This window comes from Anabrus simplex, chromosome 4 (assembly GCF_040414725.1).
Source record: "Anabrus simplex isolate iqAnaSimp1 chromosome 4, ASM4041472v1, whole genome shotgun sequence".
Classification (NCBI taxonomy): Eukaryota; Metazoa; Arthropoda; class Insecta; order Orthoptera; family Tettigoniidae; genus Anabrus; species Anabrus simplex.
The window spans coordinates 404,703,601-404,727,406 of record NC_090268.1 but is presented as its reverse complement, the minus strand read 5'-3'; the positions used below and the strand labels follow the sequence as shown (position 1 = coordinate 404,727,406).

The window sequence follows — 23,806 nt, the reverse complement described above, 5'->3', positions numbered from 1 at the left end:
CCTCGTCCTATAAATTAATATTTGCCCTAATTTGTCCTCTTGAATTCGAACTTTATCTCTTCAGATTATGATCTTTTCTATTTTTGAAAGCTGGGCTCAAGCTTATTGTTCTACTAATGGCGTTTCACGCCATCTCTCCACTGACAGCTCGAATATACCAGTTAGCCAATCATCTCGTCTCCTTACTCGCCCCCCTCCCCCACAACCCAACCCAAAAGTACGCAACATTTTCATAACACTACTCTTTTGTCGGAAATCAACAAGAACACATCGTGCTGCTTTACTTTAGATCCTTTCCAGTTCTCGCATCAAGTCAGTAGTCTTGGTGTGAGTCAAATACATTGGAACCATGCTCTAATTTGGGTCTTACCAGGGAATTATACACCCTCTCCTTTACATCTTTATTACAACTGCTAAATATCTCCATAACCATGAAAGAGATCTGTAACGTTTCCCTACAACCTGCTATAGACCTTAACAGTTTAACACAATAGAAACGACATTTCGGTATTTCTAGGGAACCTTAATAGCGAACACTTTTAAAAGACATTTCTACCAGTGAACGTGTCGAAAACTTCGTTATAAATTGGCTTGCTCTTTCTACTTTATTGAAAAGAAGCAAATTGGATTATCAACAACTAACCACTCCGATTCCAAAGTACGTGAGGTTTCACCGCACTGAATTTTTTTATAACTTGAAACAACGATCCTCATTACATCATCACCCAAGAGGAGAATGTCATGCTGAAGAACAATACTAAACCAAAATAGAATGAGGTAATTTAGTTTACGGGACATCCCACGACGGAGAAACCTGCAAAGAATTAACGTGTCTCTTTAAATTTCGAAAACTTCGATACAGGAAAGCGTAAAGGAATATGGAAGAAATCCGACACTTGGAAGAAAGTTATTAGCATAAGAAAGCGAAGTAGCACGAATGGTATGAAAATAAAGGAGAGGGCATATAAGTCTCTGGTAAGACCCCAACTTTTTTTTTTTTTTTTTTTTTTTGCTAGGGGCTTTACGTCGCACCGACACTGATAGATCTTATGGCGACGATGGGACGGGAAAGGCCTAGGAGTTGGAAGGAAGCGGCCGTGGCCTTAATTAAGGTACAGCCCCAGCATTTGCCTGGTGTGAAAATGGGAAACCACGGAAAACCATCTTCAGGGCTGCCGATAGTGGGATTCGAACCTACTATCTCCCGGATGCAAGCTCACAGCCGCGCGCCTCTACGCGCACGGCCAACTCGCCCGGTGAAGACCCCAACTAGAGTATGGCTGCAGCGTATGGGACCCTCACCAGGATTACTTGATTCGAGAACTGGGAAAAATCTAAAGAAAAACAGCTCGATTTGTGCTGGATGATTTCCGACAAAAGAGTAGCGTTACGAAAATGTTGCAAAGTTTGGGATGGGAAGACTTGGGAGAAAGGAGACGAGCTGCTCGACTAAGTGGTATGTCCCGAGCTGTCAGTGGAGAGATGGCGTGGATTGACATAAGTAGACGAATAAATTTGCTTGGTGTTTTTATAAGTAGGAAAGGTCACAATATGAAGATGAAGTTGGAATTCAAGGGAACAAATTAGGGTAAATATTCGTTTATAGGAAGGGGAGTTAGGGATTGGAAGAATTTACCAAGGGAGATGTTCAATAAATTTCCATATCCTTTTCAATAACTTAAGAAAAGGCTAGTAAAACAACAGGTAGGAAATCTCCCACCTGGGCGACTGCCCTAAATGCAGATCACGTAGGAGAAGTTGTCAAACCAGCGACGATATATCCTTGGCCTCGCAGGCACAAGAAACGTGTAATGGATAAGAATTATTTCACTTTTCCTGCCATGTTCTCCTTCTCCCAGTTTATACGTTGGCTCCTTCCAGCGTGCCGAGCTTAGAACGTCTTGTAATCAGGCAAACAAACTAAAATACTAGGCATTGTTCTCCTTAAACGACCCATTGAGGGTGCACATAACTCAGCTCTCTGATAAAGCCGTGTACGTTTTTAGCTCATTTACTAGAAACCAAGTGAGCGTTAAATCATACTCAGCTTTCAATTCCAGTACAAGGATTCTGTCTTCTGTTCTGTAAACCTCAAGTAATTTTCGTATTGTGTTTGGGGTTACGAAACGTATCTGTAACATCTAGTTAGCTCATAGCCATCAGATTTATTGAACATATCAGAAAATAATAATAATAATAATAATAATAATAATAATAATAATAATAATAATAATAATAATAATAATTGTTACCGAGATTTGGTGGACCAGCAGAGGTGAAAGAAGGTGCCGGGATGAATGGGTCTAACTACAAGGCCAAAGTTAATTTAAAATTTTAACAAGTGTTATATTTTCAGAAGAAACAACAAAATTATAACAACTTTTCACTTGGTAAAATAACAATTTGGAAACAAGACTTAGAAAGATCCAAGATTTCAGAATTTTAACACTCTTGGGCTACAAGCGCTAGTATTATAATTTTGAGCTCCTAGCTCAACTTGTACAGGCGAGCACAAATTGTTCAAAGGGCAGAAAGCCCCTAATCCTTGGAGCACTTGCTCCCAACTTCAAATATCAGGCCACCCAGAGGCACAGTTACCACACTAGAAAAGAGCTGACACGCTCTCAGTTTTTCAACCCTATTTAAGGCAATACCAGAAACTTACAATTATTTGCCATCAAAGCACAACTTACAAAAAAGAAACAGGGGTATCTTGTACCCAACCTACTGGGCCTTAGCAGAAAAGGACATGTTAAGTAAATGGCCCGAAACACCAAATTGAATGGAGGCGTGTACTTGCACTCCTAAATATGCATTCTTAAAACCTAAAAGGCACTAGGCCGATGAAACGGGGGCTATTCCCAAACTATGGGGGTGACTCGAATAAGAATAATTTAATACATTACGGAAAGGAAGAAAACCAGTTACAAAACGGTGTCACCTCAAACCAGTATGAATGGGAGCTCGAGAAGGTAAATCACTCTCTATCCCCGAATTACAGTTACAGATTTTATGAAATTTTCACATTAGCCCGCAGAATTTACATTCTAGAGAAGTTGGTTACATATACAAGTTTCGGACCTATCCCTCGGGTTAAACTGCGGAGCTAGCAATAAATAAAGATGTTAAACGGCCATTACCTTGCTGATGAACTGCTGCTTGCTGAAAGAGGAACTCCCGCCTCCCGCCTCCTGCTTCACATACACACACTTAGTTAGATGTTGATCAAATGGTCAAGAGACGTGAAAATCCGCAGTTTATAAACCCTCGGGGAAGGTTCGAGACCTTTCATGAATAATCAAGCCACACCCTCTCAATTTTATGGAACCATACAAAATTTACACTCAAAGTCGAAGAAGTAATCCAGGATTGGTCGGAAATTAATTACAAAAATTAGCGATTGGCTGGATTCAAAACTGGCGGAAAGAAAAGATAAATATTGCCGACCCACAAATGAATGAACGAAATTTAGTAAAGAAAAAACTTATGAATACAAAATTTCTTCAAAATAAGTTCTTTCACTTCACACCAGGGTGCATGATCATAGTTTTTGTAGTGACATCTGTTGTAGACAGTCCAAACTTCTTGATAAATGGTAACCAAAACACGTTGAAATTCACACAGTCCTGCAGACTTCACAATCACAAAATTAAGGTAGTGATATCTTCTGAGTAAAGGTTTAAGGAGGTCTAGTTCCAAGTTCACGCTTCCTCCAGTAGAGTTGGTTTTATTGGCGCAAGATTTAAATGTGCGGCGTAGAGGTGTACCTACCGGTACAATAATAATAATAATAATAATAATAATAATAATAATAATAATAATAATAATAATAATAATAATAATAATAATACATACATACATACATACATACATACATACATACATACATACATACATACATACATATATACATACATACATACATACATACATACATACATACATACATACATACATTACCATTATAGACTGTTATGCCTTTCAGCGTTCAGTCTGCAAGCCTCTGAGAATTTACTAAACGTCGCCACAATCCTCGATTTGCAACTAGTATTGTGGCCTCATTCAGTTCTATACCTCTTATCTTTAAATCGTTAGAAACCGAGTCTAACCATCGTCGTCTTGGTCTACCTCTACTTCTCTTACCCTCCACAACAGAGTCCATTATTCTCCTAGGTAACCTATCCTCCTCCATTCGCCTCACATGACCCCACCACCGAAGCCGGTTTATGCGTACAGCTTCATCCATCGAGTTCATTCCTAAATTAGCCTTTATCTCCTCATTCCGAGTACCCTCCTGCCATTGTTCACACCTGTTTGTACCAACAATCATTCTCGCTACTTTCATGTCTGTTACTTCTAACTTATGAATAAGATATCCTGAGTCCACCCAGCTTTCGCTCCCGTAAAGCAAAGTTGGTCTGAAAACAGACCGATGTAAAGATAGTTTCGTCTGGGAGCTGACTTCCTTCTTACAGAATACTGCTGACCGCAACTGCGAGCTCACTGCATTAGCTTTACTACACCTTGATTCAATCTCACTTACAATATTACCATCCTGGGAGAACACACAACCTAAATACTTGAAATTATCAACCTGTTCTAGCTTTGTATCACCAATCTGACATTCGATTCTGTTGAATTTCTTACCTACTGACATCAATTTAGTCTTCGAGAGGGTAATTTTCATACCATAGTCATTGCACCTGTTTTCAAGTTCCAAGATATTAGACTGCAGGCTTTCGGCACAGTCTGCCATTAATACCAAGTCGTCAGCATAGGCCAAACTGCTTACTACATTTCCATCTAACTGAATCCCTCCCTGCCATTTTATACCATTCAGCAGATGATCCATGTAAACTACAAATAGCAAAGGTGAAAGATTACAGCCTTGTCTAACTTCTGTAAGTACCCTGAACCAAGAACTCATTCTACCATCAATTCTCACTGAAGCCCAATTATCAACATAAATGCCTTTGATTGATTTTCATAATCTACCTTTAATTCCATAGTCCCCCAGTATGGCGAACATCATTTCCCTCGGTACCCTGTCATATGCTTTTTCTAGATCTACGAAACATAAACACAACTGCCTATTCCTCTCGTAGCATTTTTCAATTACCTGGCGAATACTGAAAATCTGATCCTGACAGCCTCTCTGTGGTCTGAAACCACACTGGTTTTCATCCAACTTCCTCTCAACGACTGATCGCACTCTCCCTTCCAGGATGCCAGTGAATTCATTGCCTGGTATACTAATCAATGAGATACCTCGATAGTTGTTGCAATCCTTCCTGTTCCCTTGCTTATAGATAAGTGCAATTACTGCTTTTGTCCAATCTGAACGTACCTTACCAACACTCCACGCTAATTTTACTACTCTATGAAGCCATTTCATCCCTGCCTTCCCACTGTACTTCACCATTTCAGGTCTAATTTCATCTATTCCTGCAGCCTTATGACAATGGAGTTTATTTACTATCCTTTCCACTTCCTCAAGCATAATTTCACCAACATCCTTTTCCTCCTCCCCATGAGCTTGGCTTTTTGCAACACCACCAGGATGATTTCCTTTTACATTGAGAAGATGTTCAAAATATTCCCTCCACCTCTCCAGTGATTCCCTGGGATCTATTATGAGTTCACCTGAATTACTCAAAACACTGTTCATTTCCTTTTTCCCTCCCTTCCTAAGATTCTATATTACTGTCCAGAAAGGTTTCCCTGCTGCTTGACCTAGCCTTTCCAGGTTATTACCAAAATCTTCCCATGACTTCTTTTTGGATTCAACAACTATTTGTTTCGCTCTGTTTTTTTCATCTACGTACAAATCCCTGTCTGCCTTGGCCCTTGTTTGGAGCCATTTCTGATAAGCCTTCTTTTTACGTTTACAGGCTGCTCTCACTTCATCATTCCACCAAGATGTTCGTCTTTTCCCATCTTTACACACAGTTGTTCCTAGGCATTCCCTTGCTGTTTCTATTACAGCATCCCTGTATGCCACCCATTCACTTTCTATATCCTGAAGCTGCTTACTGTCTACTGTTCGAAACTTCTCACTAATCATATCCATGTACTTCTGTCTAATTTCCTCGTCCTGGAGACTTTCTACCCTTATTCGTTTGCAGACAGATTTCACTTTCTCTACCCTAGGCCTAGAGATACTTAGTTCACTACAGATCAGATAGTGGTCTGTATCATCGAAAAAACCGCGAAAAACTCGTACATTCCTAACAGATTTCCTGAATTCAAAGTCTGCTAAGGTATAGTCTATTATGGATCTGGTACCTCTAGCCTCCCATGTATAGCGGTGAATAGCCTTATGCTTGAATAATGTATTCGTAACAGCTAAACCCATACTAGCACAGAAGTCCAGCAAACGCTTCCCATTCCCATTAGCTTCCATATCTTCCCCACATTTACCAATCACCTTTTCGTATCCTTCAATTCTATTCCCAACTCTCGCACTGAAATCGCCCATTAGCACTATTCTATCCTTGCTGTTGACCCTGACCACGATGTCACTCAATGCTTCATAAAACTTGTCAACTTCATCCTCATCTGCAGCCTCACATGGTGAATACACGGACACAATTCTTGCCCTAATTCCTCCCACTGACAAATCTACCCACATCATTCGCTCATTTACGTGCCTAACAGAAACTATGTTGCGTGCAATGGTATTCCTGATAAAGAGCCCTACCCCAGACTCTGCCCTTCCCTTTCTAACACCCGTCAAGTACACTTTATAATCTCCTATCTCTTCCTCATTATCTCCCCTTACCCGAATATCACTTACTCCTAGCACATCCAGATGCACCCATAATAATAATAATAATAATAATAATAATAATAATAATAATAATAATAATAATAATAATAATAATAAAGTATTTGGAAGAAACAATTCAGGAAAATGGCGTGGTTAAATCCACTGTAGAAGAAAGGAAAATAAAGATGGAATGAGCATTCGGTTAAACTAGGAACATCTACAACAAATAGTGTTTATCAAAAACCTCAAAATCCAACGCTACAACACAGTAGTCAAACCGGAACGTCTGTACGCGAGTGAATATCTAGTACTGAATTACATGCTGAATAAATTAGAAGAACGGGGAAAAAATTATACGGAAAATACTCGATCCGCTAAAAACTCTAGACATCGAGGAGTAATCATGAAATATCGCGAAACGTAGAAAACATAACGGAAACAATGAAGAAGAGGCGAGTGATATTTTTTGGACATTTATACAGAATGGATGGCAACATATTAAATTAATAGATGTTCAAATATCTTTGGAGCAAGAAGTCAACAACAACCTGGATTCATGAAGTCAAGGGAGATTTGGAAAGAAACAGTATAAGAGTTGAAGCAGCAAGAGAGAGAGATTTTTAGAAAGAAAGCGTTAAAATGGAAGAATTCTAAGGTCGGGAGGGAAAGAAAACAGGCTCAAAATAGTCCGAGGAGATGAAAAGGAGGCATAGTGAACAGATGAAGGAGAACTGGAGGAAGAAGAAGAAGTAACAACAAAGGACGAATCATTGAAATTTTCTCGTGGTCTCTAGAAGACCCTAATGGAGCAAGAAAATAAGAAGAAAAATGATGATAAGCAGAAGAAGAAGAAGAAGAAGAAAAGGTTTTTAAACTGTCCTTCAATCGGCGCAGCGGCTTCAGTCATCCCGGTGTAAGCATGTTTTTTTTTCTCTCGAATGTTACATTAATATGTAAATTCACTTGTTTCGGAGTTTACCTTAGACCCTGGTTTTCACCGTTTTGGTTTGTAATGCCTTAGCTCGTCAGCTAGGCGTATCCTTTGTGTTGGAGGCAATTCATTTCTATTAACCTTTGGTGTAATGTAAATTTTAATATTTTTCATTCGGATTGCCTCCCGTAGTGCCGCGTCAATTTAGAGTAAGCCTGTGGAGCGATGCGTCTCTCGCTGATGTGTATTAGGAGAAGACAGCAACTTTGAAGGCCTCTGCTTTAAATTTCAAATTACGTTATGTTCTTTGCCAACTATTTGGTAATAATTTGTAGACACTTTTCCGTTTTGATGGTTGTAATTATGTCATATTCCCTGTTAGATTTTCCTTGTAAATGTCATTGTCGAAGTCATGCTCACCTTCTTAAATGTAATCATAATATTGTGTTGCCATTTGACTTTCTGAAGAACCACCGATAGGAACCACGTGGTTCGATTTAACCTTTTTCTGAATTGATAATGTTATCCTTTAATTGTGTTTATACCTTGTTAAAATTCTTTATTGTGAGTAAACCAGACTAAAGGGTTAATGCTCTCACGTTTTTTTTTTTTCCTACAACGTCACGTAAGACCTCTTCGTCTGTAGGGTTTCCCGACCTGCTTCCCATACATCCTTTCTCTAGTTGTCATGTTGGTAAGCCTGCGTACTTTTATTTCTAGCCATGTGTATGTTGTTGGAATTTAAAAAGGTTTTCATGGTGTATCATCGGTACTTTATGTACCTTATATTATGTGCACATCTTCTTAAAAGGGGGATCACAATAATAGTTACAATAATAATAATAATAATAATAATAATAATAATAATAATAATAATAATAATAATAATAATAATGAATATTTATACGGGATTTGAACCGTTACAGAATTAATCTTCTGCGTTAATGAGATAAAGGACATCAAGACAATATCTTCGCTGGTTTGACAACTTCTCCGGGTGCAAAAAAGCATTTTTCCAGGAAATGGAAAAATCCATTCTTAATATAGTAATTTTTTAATGTTTTTTACAAGGCAAAACACGAAATTTTAACATGGATATATGTTTTGGCTGGAGGTCTGTCTGAACTTAGCGTAATCAAATGAAGATTTTCCCAGAATAAGGATGCAAGCAACAAATTATAAAAAAAAAAAAAGTTATTGTAATTATTGTGTATCATCACTTTGTGCTCCATGGTATAAGGAAGGAAAATCAGTCAAGATGATGGACAGCGCTTGTGTTGGTTCGTCACCAGGTATAATAGATCATTTATATAAAGGCCATAGACGAAATCATATCCATGTTTTGAAATATCTTCTTCATATTATTATTATTATTATTATTATTATTATTATTATTATTATTATTATTATTACACCAATATCATTTGCTATAATTTGTGTTCCAAGTGCATATGCAGGATTTCTCTTCTCTTGGATAGAAACGTAAGACATAGTTGCTGACTATTTTCCATTGTATCACTTAAGTTATAACAATCCTCCTCTGTGGTGTAGTGGTTAGCGTGATTAGCTGTCACACCAGTAGGCCCAGGTTCGATTCCTGGCTATGCAACGAAATTTGAAAGGGGTATGAGGGCTGGAACGGCGACCACTCAGCCTTGGGGGGTCAACTGAGTAGAAGGGGTTCGATTCCCACCTCAGCCATCCTCGAAGTGGTATTCCGTGGTCTCCCACTTCTCCTCCAGGTAAATTCCAGGATGGTACCTAATTTAAGGCCACGGCCGCTTCCTTCCCCCTTCCTTGCCTACCCCTTCCAAAGTTACCATCCCACCACAACGCCCCTATTCAGCATAGCAGGTGAGGCCGCCTGGGCGAGGTACTGATCCTCCTCCTCAGTTATTACCCCCGACCAGAAGTCTCACCCTGCAGGACACTGCCCTTGAGACGGTGGAGGTGGGATCCCTCGCTGAGTCCGAGGGAAAAAACACGCCTAGAGCGTAAACAGGACTAAAAAATAAGACAAACAATAATTGGTTCAAGGAAGTCCAAAATGATTTAGAATAGTTGAATGTTACAATGCAGCAAACTGCTAATACAGAAGAAAAAAGGAATGTGAAGAACAAACAAATAACACTTAAGCTAAAAACTTTTAAACGAATACAATGTGTCATGTTTGACAAAGTAAGGGCAGTCAGGTCAAAAGTAATGAAGAGATTTTGGGAGAAGATGAAGACGACGAAACCCTATCTTTGAAGACTAAGATGTATATGGTGTTATTTAAGTGCTCCAATGTGGGCGTAAAATAAATAAATAAATAAATAAATAAATAAATAAATAAATAAATAAATAAATAAATAAATAAATAAATAAATTAAATAATAGCATTGGCAAAAATTCCTTGACACTAAATGTATCAATTTACCCTACTGTGATACTGTATTTACAACAGTCAAGGTTGCTTATTATACCAAGCATATTTTTCACTATGGCGTGTTGCTTCGAACTCTGCTCCTTCTTGTTTTATTGAAAGAAAGTTTTGCGTGTTGGTCGTTAAATGTACTTTTCCGTTTCGAAGCCATTATCAGCGTATACTAGATTCTTATGAACATAAAATCTTATCTCAACATAAACAAAAATACTACTCTGAGCCGCATTCGACACCTGCAATAAGTAAATTGGAAGCAGAATTTTAGGTTGTATTTTGAATGGATCCAGTATTGGTATTTCTTTGACATCTTTCGTACAGCATAAGAGTTGTTACGCGAAGCTGGACAAGAAAACTGAGAAAAAAATGCTGCTTGATTGTGGGACTTTAAATTTATTTCAATATTGCATTATAATACAAACCTAATGAGTAAATATAAAAAATACGGGCCTTCTACAGGAATTTTATTGATCTGACTGGGATAGTTTCTCTAACATTGATCCGGAACAACTCTGGTTTTCCAAGATATATGACAACCCTATCTTCTCTAGATCTACGAAATATAATAATAATATAACAAAGAGTCAAGCCTCCATGGCTCAGGCGGCAGCGCACCGGCCTCTCACCGCTGGATCCCGTGGTACAAATCTCGGTCACTCCATGTGAGATTTGTGCTGGACAAAGCGGAGGTAGGACAGGTTTTATCTCTGTTCAGCATAGCAGGTGAGACCGCCTAAGTGAGGTACTGGTCCTCCCACCCAGTTGTATCCCCAGATCCACATTCTGACGCTCCAGAACACTGCCCTTGAGGCGGTAGAGGTGAGAATCAAGGCACATTTCCAGTCTTCACAGTCTATAATGATGTATAATAATAATAATAATAATAATAATAATAATAATAATAATAATAATAATAATAATAATATACCGGGAGTACACCTTCCCCGATTATTTAAACTGCGCGCCTTCTCTAAGGCCAACGGATTTGAACTTGTAAACTTCCAATGATTTTGTCATCTACCGTTTGATCGCTAGACAATCGTTTTGTTACTACTTGATAGAGTAATGTTTATTTTGGAGTTGGTAAACCTGGCTCTGAGGATTTTTTTTTTAAGCGTACCGAAGTTGACAACACTTCAGCTGGTTCCTCCTCGATTGTAATCTACGTATCAGATACTTGGAAATATGTTCCCTAGCCAATTAAAACATGCGGTGCGTACAGGAATCCAGCCTATCAGCAAAGAGTTCTGGAAGCTTACTTTTATGGAACTACAAAATCAGGGCACTTAAGGGCCGTCTTGTCTGAATCGCTGCAGTGCTTGGAAGTGTGACTTGACGGAGGCCGAAGGGAGGCAGGGACGATGCGTGCGTGAGGAAGATCCAGCGGCACAAGGTAATGGCAGAATTTACCTAGACATGTGACAGCACCTGCGGGTAGTCTGAGGGGAAGGTTTCAGCCTCTTTTCTTTTGATGTAAGTTTGTAAACTGGTGGTTTCAATGTAGAATTTTCGGCGAGTCTGAGGACTCTGGTTCTATTTCCTACTGGGAAATATGTAATGTAAGGGAACAAAGAGTGACGACCCTCTGTTGTTCCCATTCAACCTTGCATTGGGTGACTAAAGTTTTTAAACCTTCAAAATTTCGTTAATCTGTTCTCGGCCATAAATGTTCCTCCTTTAGTCACATCTTATAGTATTAGATAAGCCTCCGTATCATTGGGCCATAAGCCTACTTAGGGTTTTAGCAATTTCTATAAGGTGGGCTGGTGTTTCGCCTCCATGCCTTTTGGTTTATGGCTGGCCACGTAGTATGGACAATTATGCCCCTGTTTACTTATTTCAGAGTGTAAATATTCCCTTGTGTTAGGTATTTAAAGCAATCTGTCCGAGATATAATGTTACTGTTAATTGTGATATTTTGAGGGGCATCAATTATTATTATTATTATTATTATTATTATTATTATTATTATTATTATTATTATTATTATTATTATTATTATTATTATTGTATCGGGCGGTACACCTCTGTTCCGCTAATTCAAACATTGCGCCGGTTGAAACTCCTCTACTGGAGGAAGCCTGAACTTTAACTACAGTGTTAATTCTCAAGTTTCTCAGAAGATGTCCCTACTTGTAAATTTTGAAGTTTTTTGAACTGTGTCATTTTCGATGTATTTTTGTTTTGCCTGTAGTAAGAAGTGTGGACATTCTCTTCTAGATGGCACTACTGAAGTCCTACAATTATGCACCCTAGTGCGAAGCGAAAGAACTGTGTTTTTGGAGAAATTTTGGGTTCATAAGTTTGTTCTTTGTTAAATTTCTTTCCGTCATTATTTAAGTTGGCAATATTAACCCTTTCTTTCCGCCAGTTTTGAATTTGACCAATAAGGAATTTCTGTAATTAATTTTCCACCAATAAGGTGTTTCTTCTTCGTCTGGTGTAGTAGTTTTTGCCATTATCCAATAAAATGCTTGTGGGCGGGTGTTATCATTCCTGAAACGCCTCGAACTTTCCACGAGGGTATATAAACTGCTGATTTTCGGGTCTCCGCGCCACTTCAGTAACACCTATCATTGTGTAAATTATGTAGCAGGGGGCGGGAAGCGCCTCATTCTTCGGGCAGCAGTTCAACCACCAGGTAATGGCCTTTTAATAACTTCTTTTCTTGCTAGCTCAGCAGTTTAACTCTCGGGGCAGGTCCGAAGCCTTTTACAATGTAACTTTATTCTAAAATGTAAAGACACTTGGTATATATTCTATCTTTTTAAACTACAAATTGGGATAGAGAGTGCTTAACCCTCTCGAGCTCCCACTCATATTGCTTTGAGGTGAACTTATTTTCACAACCGTTCCTTCCCTTCTTATGTAACGTAAATCGTTTTCTCATATAAGTCACCTCTTTAGGATGGGATTAGCCCTTGCTGTAACGGCCTAGTGCCAAGTAGGTTTTAAATAAAGTGTATTAGGAGTGCGAGAACGCCTCCTCTCAAGTTGGTATTTTAGAGGCCATGTAATTGACCTGTTTCTTTACTTAATAGGTCTCAGTAGGTTGGGTATGTTTTTACCCCTGTTTTCATGTACTTGGAGGACAGCTTGAAAGTAGAATTTGGTGTGGCCTTTGATAGGCTTGAACTTAAGAGCGGGTTGCTCTTTCTTAAAATTTGTTTCTGCGTGCCTCGAGGAGGCTTTACTGTGTAATTAGGAGCAAGAGCTCCTGGGCATGATTGGGGTCTTCTGCCCCTTTGTTGAATCTTGTATATCGTAAAGTTGGGCTTATAGCTCAAGAAGTGTGTGTCTGGCTCTCGGAGCCCAAATCCTGTAATCACTGTAATTGTACATTTTCGAATTGTTACTAGGCTACTAAGTACCTGTTATATTTGTTTTTTCTTGATCTTAGAAAGAAAATATAACCTTGTTAAATTAACTTTAATTTCGGATTATGAGACCTGTTCACCCCAGCACCTTCTTCACCTCTGCACATCCACAAAACTCCGTAACAATTATTATTATTATTACGGGTTTTCCGTAGCTCACAGTTTATTAGGAGCCGCCTGGGTTGAATGGCTGGACAGGGAATTACTTAGCGCCACTTTTAATGTAACTAATTTGAAAATTGTATTTCTTTCCTTTTTTATGGATAGATTATCTGAATAAATAACGAGTAATAGAAACAGTTATGAATGAGCTCGTCAGATCCCAACAATATTATGGACTTGGTAGTCCTGAAATCACTTAGAAATTTAGAGATAGTTTAACAAGTCGTTAATTTACACGTAGAGGAGCATATTAGCTCCGGGCAAGTACAAATATATTACAAAAACAAAGTTTGCTCCTAGCGTTTACATTTCACAGGAGCCTGAGCTCCAAAATACCTTAGTATAACCTCGCGGAAGGAAACAGTTTCTTTTGATGCCATACAAATTCCACCTCACATTAAAATTTTCATGCGCAGTTGTCCCGACGTGGGCTTATCCTTTGCTTAACAGTTACATTAGTCACTGTTCCCAAAGGGAAATTTCTAGATAATAATTTCTTTTATAAATATCAATACGGATTTTTACAAAGATATTGTCATTAAATTACAAGAAGCTTTAGATTTAGACCAATTAGCATCGGGCATATATATAGATATCAAAAAAGCTTTTGATACAGTTGATTGTGGTATTTTAATCAAACTATCTCAGTCGGAGTCCCACAGGGCTCAGTGTTAGGTCAGATACTTTTTCTTATTTTTATTAACGATATTGGTAACTTACATCTCGGAGGTAGATTATCATTTTTTGCATATGACACCAATATATTCTATACAGGTGATAACATTCAAGAACTTGAACAAAATATGCAGTATGATGCAAATTTAATTGAAATATGGTTCTGTAAAAATCAATTTACAATCAATCTGACAAAAGCCAATTATATTTTATTTCATAAACCTAAAAATAATTATTTTTAGAATTACCTTTGACGTTTTTGGGCAATTAGTACCTAGAGCAGGGCCTCTCAGGGTGCATGCGCGTGGTGCATGCACTGTGCACGGTGCAAAAGACGACTTCGCTTGGTTGACCAGAGTGCAGACCCCTCCACTCCTCTCTCCCTACACCTGTCTCCCCGTTCGGCCTGTCTCCGCGTTCCTCACCTTCACTACTGTTTCTCCCCCACTGCGAAATGTTTACGTGTGGTGAGCGGAGACGCACAGTTGTATGGGACAAGGTTACCAGTGTTATTAAAAAAATTAAAAAAGTGAATTAGAAATACACATACATGTTTGAGAGGAATGTAAACATAATTTAAAAAATGCAGAACCCGTAACCAAAATGAAAATGCTACAGTACTGGAACAAAACTCATTTGTGGATATAGAATGCTCTTCTTCAAGCTGTTTCAACTTCCTTAATTCTTTCTCTCTGACGTCTCCTATGATTTCACGTAATTATCGTCCCACAGATTAAGCATTTGGCGTTATCGTCACGACAAACAAACAAAAAAAAAATACGAAAGTTCCCAGTTCGATTGAAATGGACTTTCGGAAGTCTTTGCTTTCTTCGAAACAGGTTGCTCCATTATTATGTTGTTGTCGTGCGCTTGTCTATTTCACTGATAAACACGTCGTCTACCACCAAACGCTTCGTCGCTCTCAGCACACTACACCATCCGAGTCAAGCCGAGTTGAGGCGAAGCGTACCGATGCACAGCGCACAGAGCCTATGCACCTCGCTCTGCACGCGTGAGAGTTTGGGCGTTTGAGAGGCCCTGACCTAGAGTAAAGGCTGCTAAATTTCTTGGACTAATTATTGACGAATCACTAACGTGGAAGAATCATGTTGAATCTATCCGTGACAAACTGATCCCAGCTATTGGCATTCCTAATAGACTGAAATACAAAGTTTCTCATGAGTTATTGAAAAGTGTTTTCCAAGCGGTAATTGAGAGCCATATTACTTATATGATACATATATGGGCATGTTGTACTAAAGAATTATTCACTAGAGTTTTTATACTGCATAAAAGAACACTGAAAATATTTTTTAAATTGCCTCCGTTAACTCCTACTGAACAATTGTACAGATTATAGTATGTAATGTTCTCTCACTTGATAGCCTACAATAGAAATCTTCATTGGCTATATATAAAATTATTCGTAATTTGGCACACTCAAATACGTAATGTAAAACAAATTCAGTAATTCACAAAAATACAGGAATTTTTTTTTGTTAGCGGCTTTACGTCGCACCGACACAGATAGGTCTTATGGCGACGATGGGATAGGAAAGGCCTAGGAGTTGGAAGGAAGCGGCCGTGGCCTTAATTAAGGTACAGCCCCAGCATTTGCCTGGTGTGAAATTAATAACTGGTTCGATAGAAGGCAATTCGGTTTTAGGAAAGGTTATTCCACTGAAGCTCAACTTGTAGGATTCCAGCAAGATATAGCAGATATCTTGGATTCTGGAGGTCAAATGGACTGTATCGCGATTGACATGTCTAAAGCATTTGATAGGGTGGATCATGGGAGACTACTGGCAAAAATGAGTGCAATTGGACTAGACAAAAGAGTGACTGAATGGGTTGCTATATTTCTAGAAAATAGGTCTCAGAGAGTTAGAGTAGGTGAAGCTTTGTCTGACCCTGTAATAGTTGAGAGGGGAGTTCCTCAGGGCAGTGTTATCGGACCTTTATGTTTTCTTATATATATAAATGATATGAGTAAAGGAGTGGAATCGGAGGTAAGGCTTTTTGCGGATGATGTTATTCTCTATAGAGTGATAAATAAGTTACAAGATTGTGAGCAACTGCAACGTGACCTCGAAAATGTTGTGAGATGGACAGCAGGCAATGGTATGTTGATAAACGGGGCTAAAAGTCAGGTTGTGAGTTTCACAAATAGGAAAAGTCCTCTCAGTTTTAATTACTGCGTTGATGGGGTGAAAGTTCCTTTTGGGGATCATTGTAAGTATCTAGGTGTTAATATAAGGAAAGATCTTCACTGGGGTAATCACATAAATGGGATTGTAAATAAAGGGTACCGATCTCTACACATGGTTATGAGGGTGTTTAGGGGTTGTAGTAAGGATGTAAAGGAGAGTGCATATAAGTCTCTGGTAAGACCCCAACTAGAGTATGGTTCCAGTGTATGGGACCCTCACCAGGATTACCTGATTCAAGAACTGGAAAAAATCCAAAGAAAAGCAGCTCGATTTGTTCTGGGTGATTTCCGACAAAAGAGTAGCGTTACAAAAATGTTGCAATGTTTGGGTTGGGAAGAATTGAGAGAAAGAAGAAGAGCTGCTCGACTAAGTGGTATGTTCCGAGCTGTCAGCGGAGAGATGGCGTGGAATGACATTAGTAGACGAATAGGTTTGAATGGCGTTTATAAAAGTAGGAAAGATCACAATATGAAGATAAAGTTGGAATTCAAGAGGACAAACTGGGGCAAATATTCATTTATAGGAAGGGGAGCTAGGGATTGGAATAACTTACCAAGGGAGATGTTCAATAAATTTCCAATTTCTTTGAAATCATTTCGGAAAAGGCTAGGAAAGCAACAGATAGGGAATCTGCCACCTGGGCGACTGCCCTAAATGCAGATCAGTATTGATTGATTGATTGATTGGTGTGAAAATGGGAAACCACGGAAAACCATCTTCAGGGCTGCCGATAGCGGGATTCGAACCTACTATCTCCGGGATGCAAGCTCACAGCCGCGCGCCTCTACGCGCACGGCCACAGGAAATTTTAATAATATCCACTGATCTATTATCCATTCAAATAAATATGGAAGTAATTCCATATGGCATTAATCTGTTAGTCTCTATAATAAACTGCCAAAAGAAATAAAGAGCGTCTCTTCAATACAAGTGTTCAGAAAGAAGTTAAATAATTATCTTAAATAGAAAAAAATGACAGAATTCAATTATATAAAACAAAACATATACATATAATTATATTTATAGGATATATTAATATTTTATGACACTTACGTAACTTATGTGTGATATGTAATACTTAGATCTTATACATGTACCAAAATTATTCTTAACTAATTTGATGTAACAAATTTATATTACTGGGGTGTATTACTTTACTTTATAAATACTCTGTACCCATGATAATATTAGAATGTACTGCACCACAGTGAGCTTTATCGCAGGTGCCTCGGCTAATAAATAAATAAATAAATAAATAAATAAAACAGAAAAGGTACAACATTCTCACAAAACGAAGAAAGTTAAATGAAAAGAAAAGTAACCAAAGTTTATTTACCGTGCTTTCAAAAGGGTTGTTCGAATAATAATAATAATAATAATAATAATAATAATAATAATAATAATAATAATAATAATAATAATAATAATAATAATAATAATAATTGTACCGGGAGGTACACTTCTACGCCGCACTTTTAAATCTTGCGCCAATAAAACCTCCTCTAGAGGAGAAACTCGGAAATTAAAACTTATAAATTTTCTCAGAAGATGTCACTACCGTATTTTTTTTTGGTGAAGTTACCTGAACTGTGTGAAATTCTACTTGTTTTGTTTTCCATTCAGCAAGAAGTTTGGACATTCTCTCATAGAGGTCACTACAAAAACTATGATCATGCACCCTACTAAATTTCGTTCATTCATTTTTGGATTTGCAATATTTATCCTGTCTTTCCGCCTGTTTTGATTATAACCAATCAATAATTTCTGCAATTACCAATCACAGGTTTCTTCTTCGATTTGATGTGTAACTTTTAAATTCTCCAATAAAGTAAGAGGGTATGGCTTGATTATTCATGAAAGTCTCGAACTTTAACCGACGGTTTATAAACTGCTGATTTCCACGTCTCTTGGCCATTTGATCAACAGCTATTTAAGTGTGTGGATGTGAAGCACGAGGCGGGTGGTGCCTCTTTCATCAGACAGCAGGTCTTCAGCAAGGTAATGGCCGTTTAACATCTGTATTTCTTGCTAGCTCAGCAGTTTAACCCGCGGGAAAGGTCCGAAACCTTTACAATGTAACCTACTTTTCTAAACATGTAATTCTCTGCCGGTTTATGTAAAAACTTCATAAAATCTGTAACTGTAATTCGACGATAGAGAGTGATTTACCCTCTCGAGCTCCCCTTCATATTGGCTTGAGGTGACTACGTTTTGGTAACTGGTTCTCTTCCTTAATGTTTTAAATTCTTTCTTATACGGGTCACCTCCATAGTTTGGGAATAGCCCCTGTGGCATCGGCCTAGTGCCTTCTTAGGTTTTAAGAATGCATGTGTAGGAGCGCAAATACACGCCTCCATTCCTTTTGGTATTCCGGGCCATTTAATTAACCTGTTCTTTTTCTGCTAAGGCCCAGTAGGTTGGGTATAATATACCCCCGTTTCATTTTGTAAGTGGTGCCTTAATGGCAAGTAATATTGTCAAGTCTACTATTGTCTTGAAGAGGTTTGAAAAACTGAGAGCGTGTCAGCTCTTTTCTTGTGTTGTAAAAGTGCCTCTGGGAGGCCTGATATTGTAATTGGGAGCAAGTGCTCCATGTATAAGGGGTTTTCTGCTCTATTGAACAAATTGTTGCTTGGTTAAAGTTGAACTAGGAGCTCAAAAGTTGTAAAGCTAGGGGCTTGTAGCCCAAGTGTGTCTAGGATTTGAAATCTTGGATTTTTCTAAGCCTTTTTTAATTGCTATATCGTTGTTGTACCACCTAGTGAAAACTTGTTAAATTTTGTTATTCTTGTTTGTTAAAACTCAGAAAATATAACCCCTGTTGAAGTTTTCATTTAACTTTGATTTGGTAGATAGACCCATTCACCTCTGCACCTACTTTCACCTCTGCTGATCAACCAAACCACGGTAATAATAATAATAATAATAATAATAATAATAATAATAATAATTAGCGGAAACCCGTCAAGACATGAAGGTGAATGGGGTAAATATTTATTGAAGGATTTCCTTATATACGACATTCCTTGTATTTTATTTTGTTACAGTTTTCGTTACGTCGCACCGACACATGGGATAGGAAATGGCTAGAAGTGGGAAGTAAGGTACAGCTCCAACATTTGCCTGGTGTAAAAATGAGAAACCACGGAAAACCATCTTCAGGGCTGCCGACAGTGGGGTTCAAACCCACACTCTCTCGAATGTAATCTGATAGCTACTTGACCCAAACCACGCAGTCACTTGCTCGGCGCATTCCTTGTTCAAATACCTTTCGGCACTATTGAAACCTTAAAATATCGCTCTTTTGACATTGCAACATTTAACTGGCCATGGCTGAAAACTGGCTGAGGTAAATAGAGACCTGAGGTTTATCGATCGTGATACAAAATGTCAAGCAAACTGGAAATAATTGATGCCTCTTGAAAGAAAATGGAAGTGTCTTATCGGATATAGTAAAGTCAATTTAAGGGATTAGAGCTCTCTGTACAGCTTTATCTTCATTTATTATTTCCAAATCTCACCCCTTTTTCTACATACTTCTTAGAATCAGGCTCTAATTTGGTCCCGTTAAGAAGCCGTTGGGAAACTTCCCGATTTCTAAGGAACATGACTATGGCCCTAATTTTTAGAATATGTGGAGGCAAACCATTAATTCCAAGTGATTCAAGAATTATGTAGAAACTGAAGTAGCTACCTTTCATCTTCAGTATTAATCTGTTGACGCTAGCATATTTTTTGAACTACCTAATGACTTTCAAATTAATTAAGAATGGCAACTTTCCAGAAAATGATGACCTCTTTCGCAGAAATGAACGTTTTGCTACAAATTTCCATCGCGATATCGTCATGTGCTAAAATTCTGGCTGGTAGTTCAATAATATTTGAGCCGTCACCATCTACAGAGGTGTAGACGGCATCACCAATTTATTGTAAAAAAAAAAAAAATAAGCGAATTCCATTTTTTGTGGTTTAGCCCGCATATTTTTATGTAAGCGACGTGTTTTGAAGAAGGGTAAAACAAGAGAGTATTAAATACAATATTATAAATTGTTTGGCGATAAGCATATAGCAAAACAGGCAAAACATTTCAGGAATAATAATTTTCCCACCAGAAGGAATGAAATGTCGGTACTTATATTTTAGAAGACGATTCACACACATTAATGAATGATTCTTCGCCACTGGAGGCTCTATCCCATATTGATCCGAGCTAATGGAATATCGTCAGTTACTTTGAAATTGAATGTTAACTCCGCCACCGAACACCCATTTAAATTTCGAGTAATTTTGAATGAAATGTGCACTGTTCAAATAGATGTCTAACTGCGCATGCGTGCCTACCCCTCTTCCACCTCACATATCGTGCCGCCTGCTCAGTACTGGCGAGCGCTCTAGCGAATCAGAATGCTACACTTTCTTTGAAAATGAAAACCTACAACCTGTTTTTCAGTCTTTGACCGGGTCAGGGATGTAATGAATGAATCAGATGTAAGCTATTAGTACGATGGGGTCGCCACTCCCAAAGTGATTAATGACTGATAGATGCTTTGAAATGAGAATGGAGAGTGTTGCTGGAATGGAAGATGACAGGGAAAACCGGAGTACCCGGAGAAAAACCTGTCCCGCCTCCGCTTTGTCCAGCACAAATCTCACATGGAGTGACCGGGATTTGAACCGCGGTATCCAGCGGTGAGAGGCCGACGCGCTGCCGTCTGAGTCACGGAGGTTCACACTTTCTTTAATAATTTAAAATAAACGACAAGAAATGTTTATGCTTTTGAAGAAACTCTGTAAAGGTACAGGACAAGAGCTTTCGTCAGAATGCTTTACGATGTCAATCCGTTCAGCCGTTCTCTCAAACTCGCGGTCACAAAAATCAGCCTAATATTTTAAATATATAGATCCAAACCCCACGGCACATAACGCCTTTGAAAGGGCTTTGTGATGCGTGTTATTCGCCCAGCGACCGCTGCTCAGCCCGAAGGCCTGCACATTACGAGGGGCTGTGTGGTCAGCACGTCGCATCATCTCGGCCGTTATTCTGGGCTTTCGAGACCGTAAATATATAATAATAATAATAATAATAATAATAATAATAATAATAATAATAATAATAATAATAATAATAATCTAGGTCTTAACACTGACAGGCGAGTAGATTAGATACTTCATGCGCACTGGCACAGAGAACGAATGCATATCTCCACGCGTTCGATCCTCCTCCAGCCACTACCGCGCACTCTTACGTTTGCTAGCGGAACTGCAAGACAAGAAATGAATGTATGATAAGATAACGTGTTCTCACAGCCTGAACGACTGCGGTTCGCTTACCGGTTCTCGGCCCAGGGTGATGGTGAACACTCCTGTTTCGCTCACTGACATTTTGCTCTGTACTGTGGCTTCCTCTCACGAAGACAACACTGAGACACGCGGCTACTTTATGACCTCATACCGGAACAATGAGACAGGTAGCGACGTAGCAGTAGATTCGAGCTACGGCATGACACACACACATTCACTCTCTCTCGGCAGGTAGTTCTGGAGGCCAACAAGCGCATGTTATTGGCTGCGTGCAACATACTCGCCAAGTTTCACCTGCTAGGTCACACGCTCCTGGCTCATCTAGTCCGAGTGTCATCACATTTTTTTTCGCATAACACAATATCTGCAAAAGTCAAGACTATTTACAAAAAATATTGCGTTCGTGAGTTCAATCGAAAATAATGTCTCGATCGGCCTGCTCAGACGGGAGAAATTTTGAATGTATGGCGATAGGCATTATAACATTTCCTTGAAGACGTTTTTCCTTCAAGAATTTTCTTGAAAATGAAAATCCACAGCCCGTTTTCCAGTCATAAGACCGGGTCAGTAATGAAATTAATGAAGCCCCCATCTAACGGCGAGGATAGGAATTGCGCCGGCTGACGAAGCGTGTCGCACTCCTCTGGGCCAATGATTAATGACTGACAGATGAAACGAAACGATACTGGAGAGTGTTGTTAGAATGAAAGACGACAGGGAAAACCGGAGTACCCGGAGGAAACCCCTCCCACCTACGCTTTGTCCAGCACAAATCTCACATGGAGCCTTGAAGGTCTTTCTTAAGCCGCCAGTGCACGGGTCACAAAAAGTTACGTGAGTAAACGGGTTGGGTCTCACAGACCCATCATCATATTTCTCTTTTATAGTATGCTAATATATTTTTATTTTCAGTATTCATTCCCTCCTATTCCGATAACATCATAAACACATTGCTGTCACAAAACCTTTAATGATTAACAATTACTTAACATTTTACAAAGCAATTCTCTAACCACTGCAAATTTACACACAATATTTTATTTGATCACAAAATTCAGAACTTATCAAGTCAAAATTTATGAAATCGTCATAACCTAATCTTCACGATCCAGAATGTTCAGTGGAACATTCAAATTTCAGCTTTATATTCACTGCACACAAATACGGAGGGTTCAAGATACATTTACTTTCGGCACAAACAGCACGAGTAGCGGGTCTTTTCTGACTCTACAGTATGCACGACGTCCTCTTTTATTTTCTGTATTTTCACGCCCTGCTTCTGCTGTCAAGCCGGATATCCTTCTTGCAGTATCGCGAATACTCTTAGGAAGATATCTTGAGACATCTCTTTCTCTTATTTGTTCTTCAGTTAGAAGAAACAAGAGTTTCTTCAAAAAAATATTCTGTTCCTTGCGTCTGGAGAGTTAGGGTTGTTGGCTCTGAATATTAAATATTCGTAAAAGCCTGTAATATTCAGCAACGCATAGAAGACGACCATTGTCCAACTTATGGTGTTTCGAGGCGTCCTTTCGTCTACACAGCCTACACCATCCTTACCTGAATTATAGAATGTGACTATTACAGGCTTCCTCTTTCCTTCTATACTTTACTCAGTTTTATCGTCACTGTGCATCTACGAGAGGAAAACCACAGTAAATTTCATCATCTGATAATGGTTTCTCCAATAATGCGGCAACTCGTTCCATATCACGTGGATTGCTTGACATCATAACACTCCTTTTTCTTAGACCTACGAAGAAACGAACTCATTAGCCTAGGTCAACCCATTTTCAGCGTCACCTCTGTACTTAAAACCCAAGGAACTAAGGTGAAAGACAGCCAGGCTAGCTAAACCACGGATTTGGACAAGACGCTAAGTAATAATCACCCTATAATCTTCTTTATGTACGCGGTTAATATGGAAATACTAAAATGCTTATGATAAAAAAAACTTACACG

At 38.8% G+C, this 23,806-nt stretch overlaps 1 protein-coding gene across 1 annotated transcript in view; it reads right to left on the bottom strand.

Annotated features, from left to right (window-relative positions):
* LOC136872767 (phospholipid phosphatase 1) overlaps nucleotides 1-22,021 on the bottom strand; it is a 657,649-nt gene extending 635,628 nt beyond the window's left edge. Inside the window, exon 1 of the mRNA XM_067146600.2 lies at nucleotides 21,878-22,021. Within this exon, the coding sequence (XP_067002701.2) occupies nucleotides 21,878-21,928 (51 nt within the window). The 5' untranslated portion in view covers nucleotides 21,929-22,021. The remainder of the gene's footprint in view (nucleotides 1-21,877) is intronic.
* Nucleotides 22,022-23,806: the final 1,785 nt, after the last annotated feature.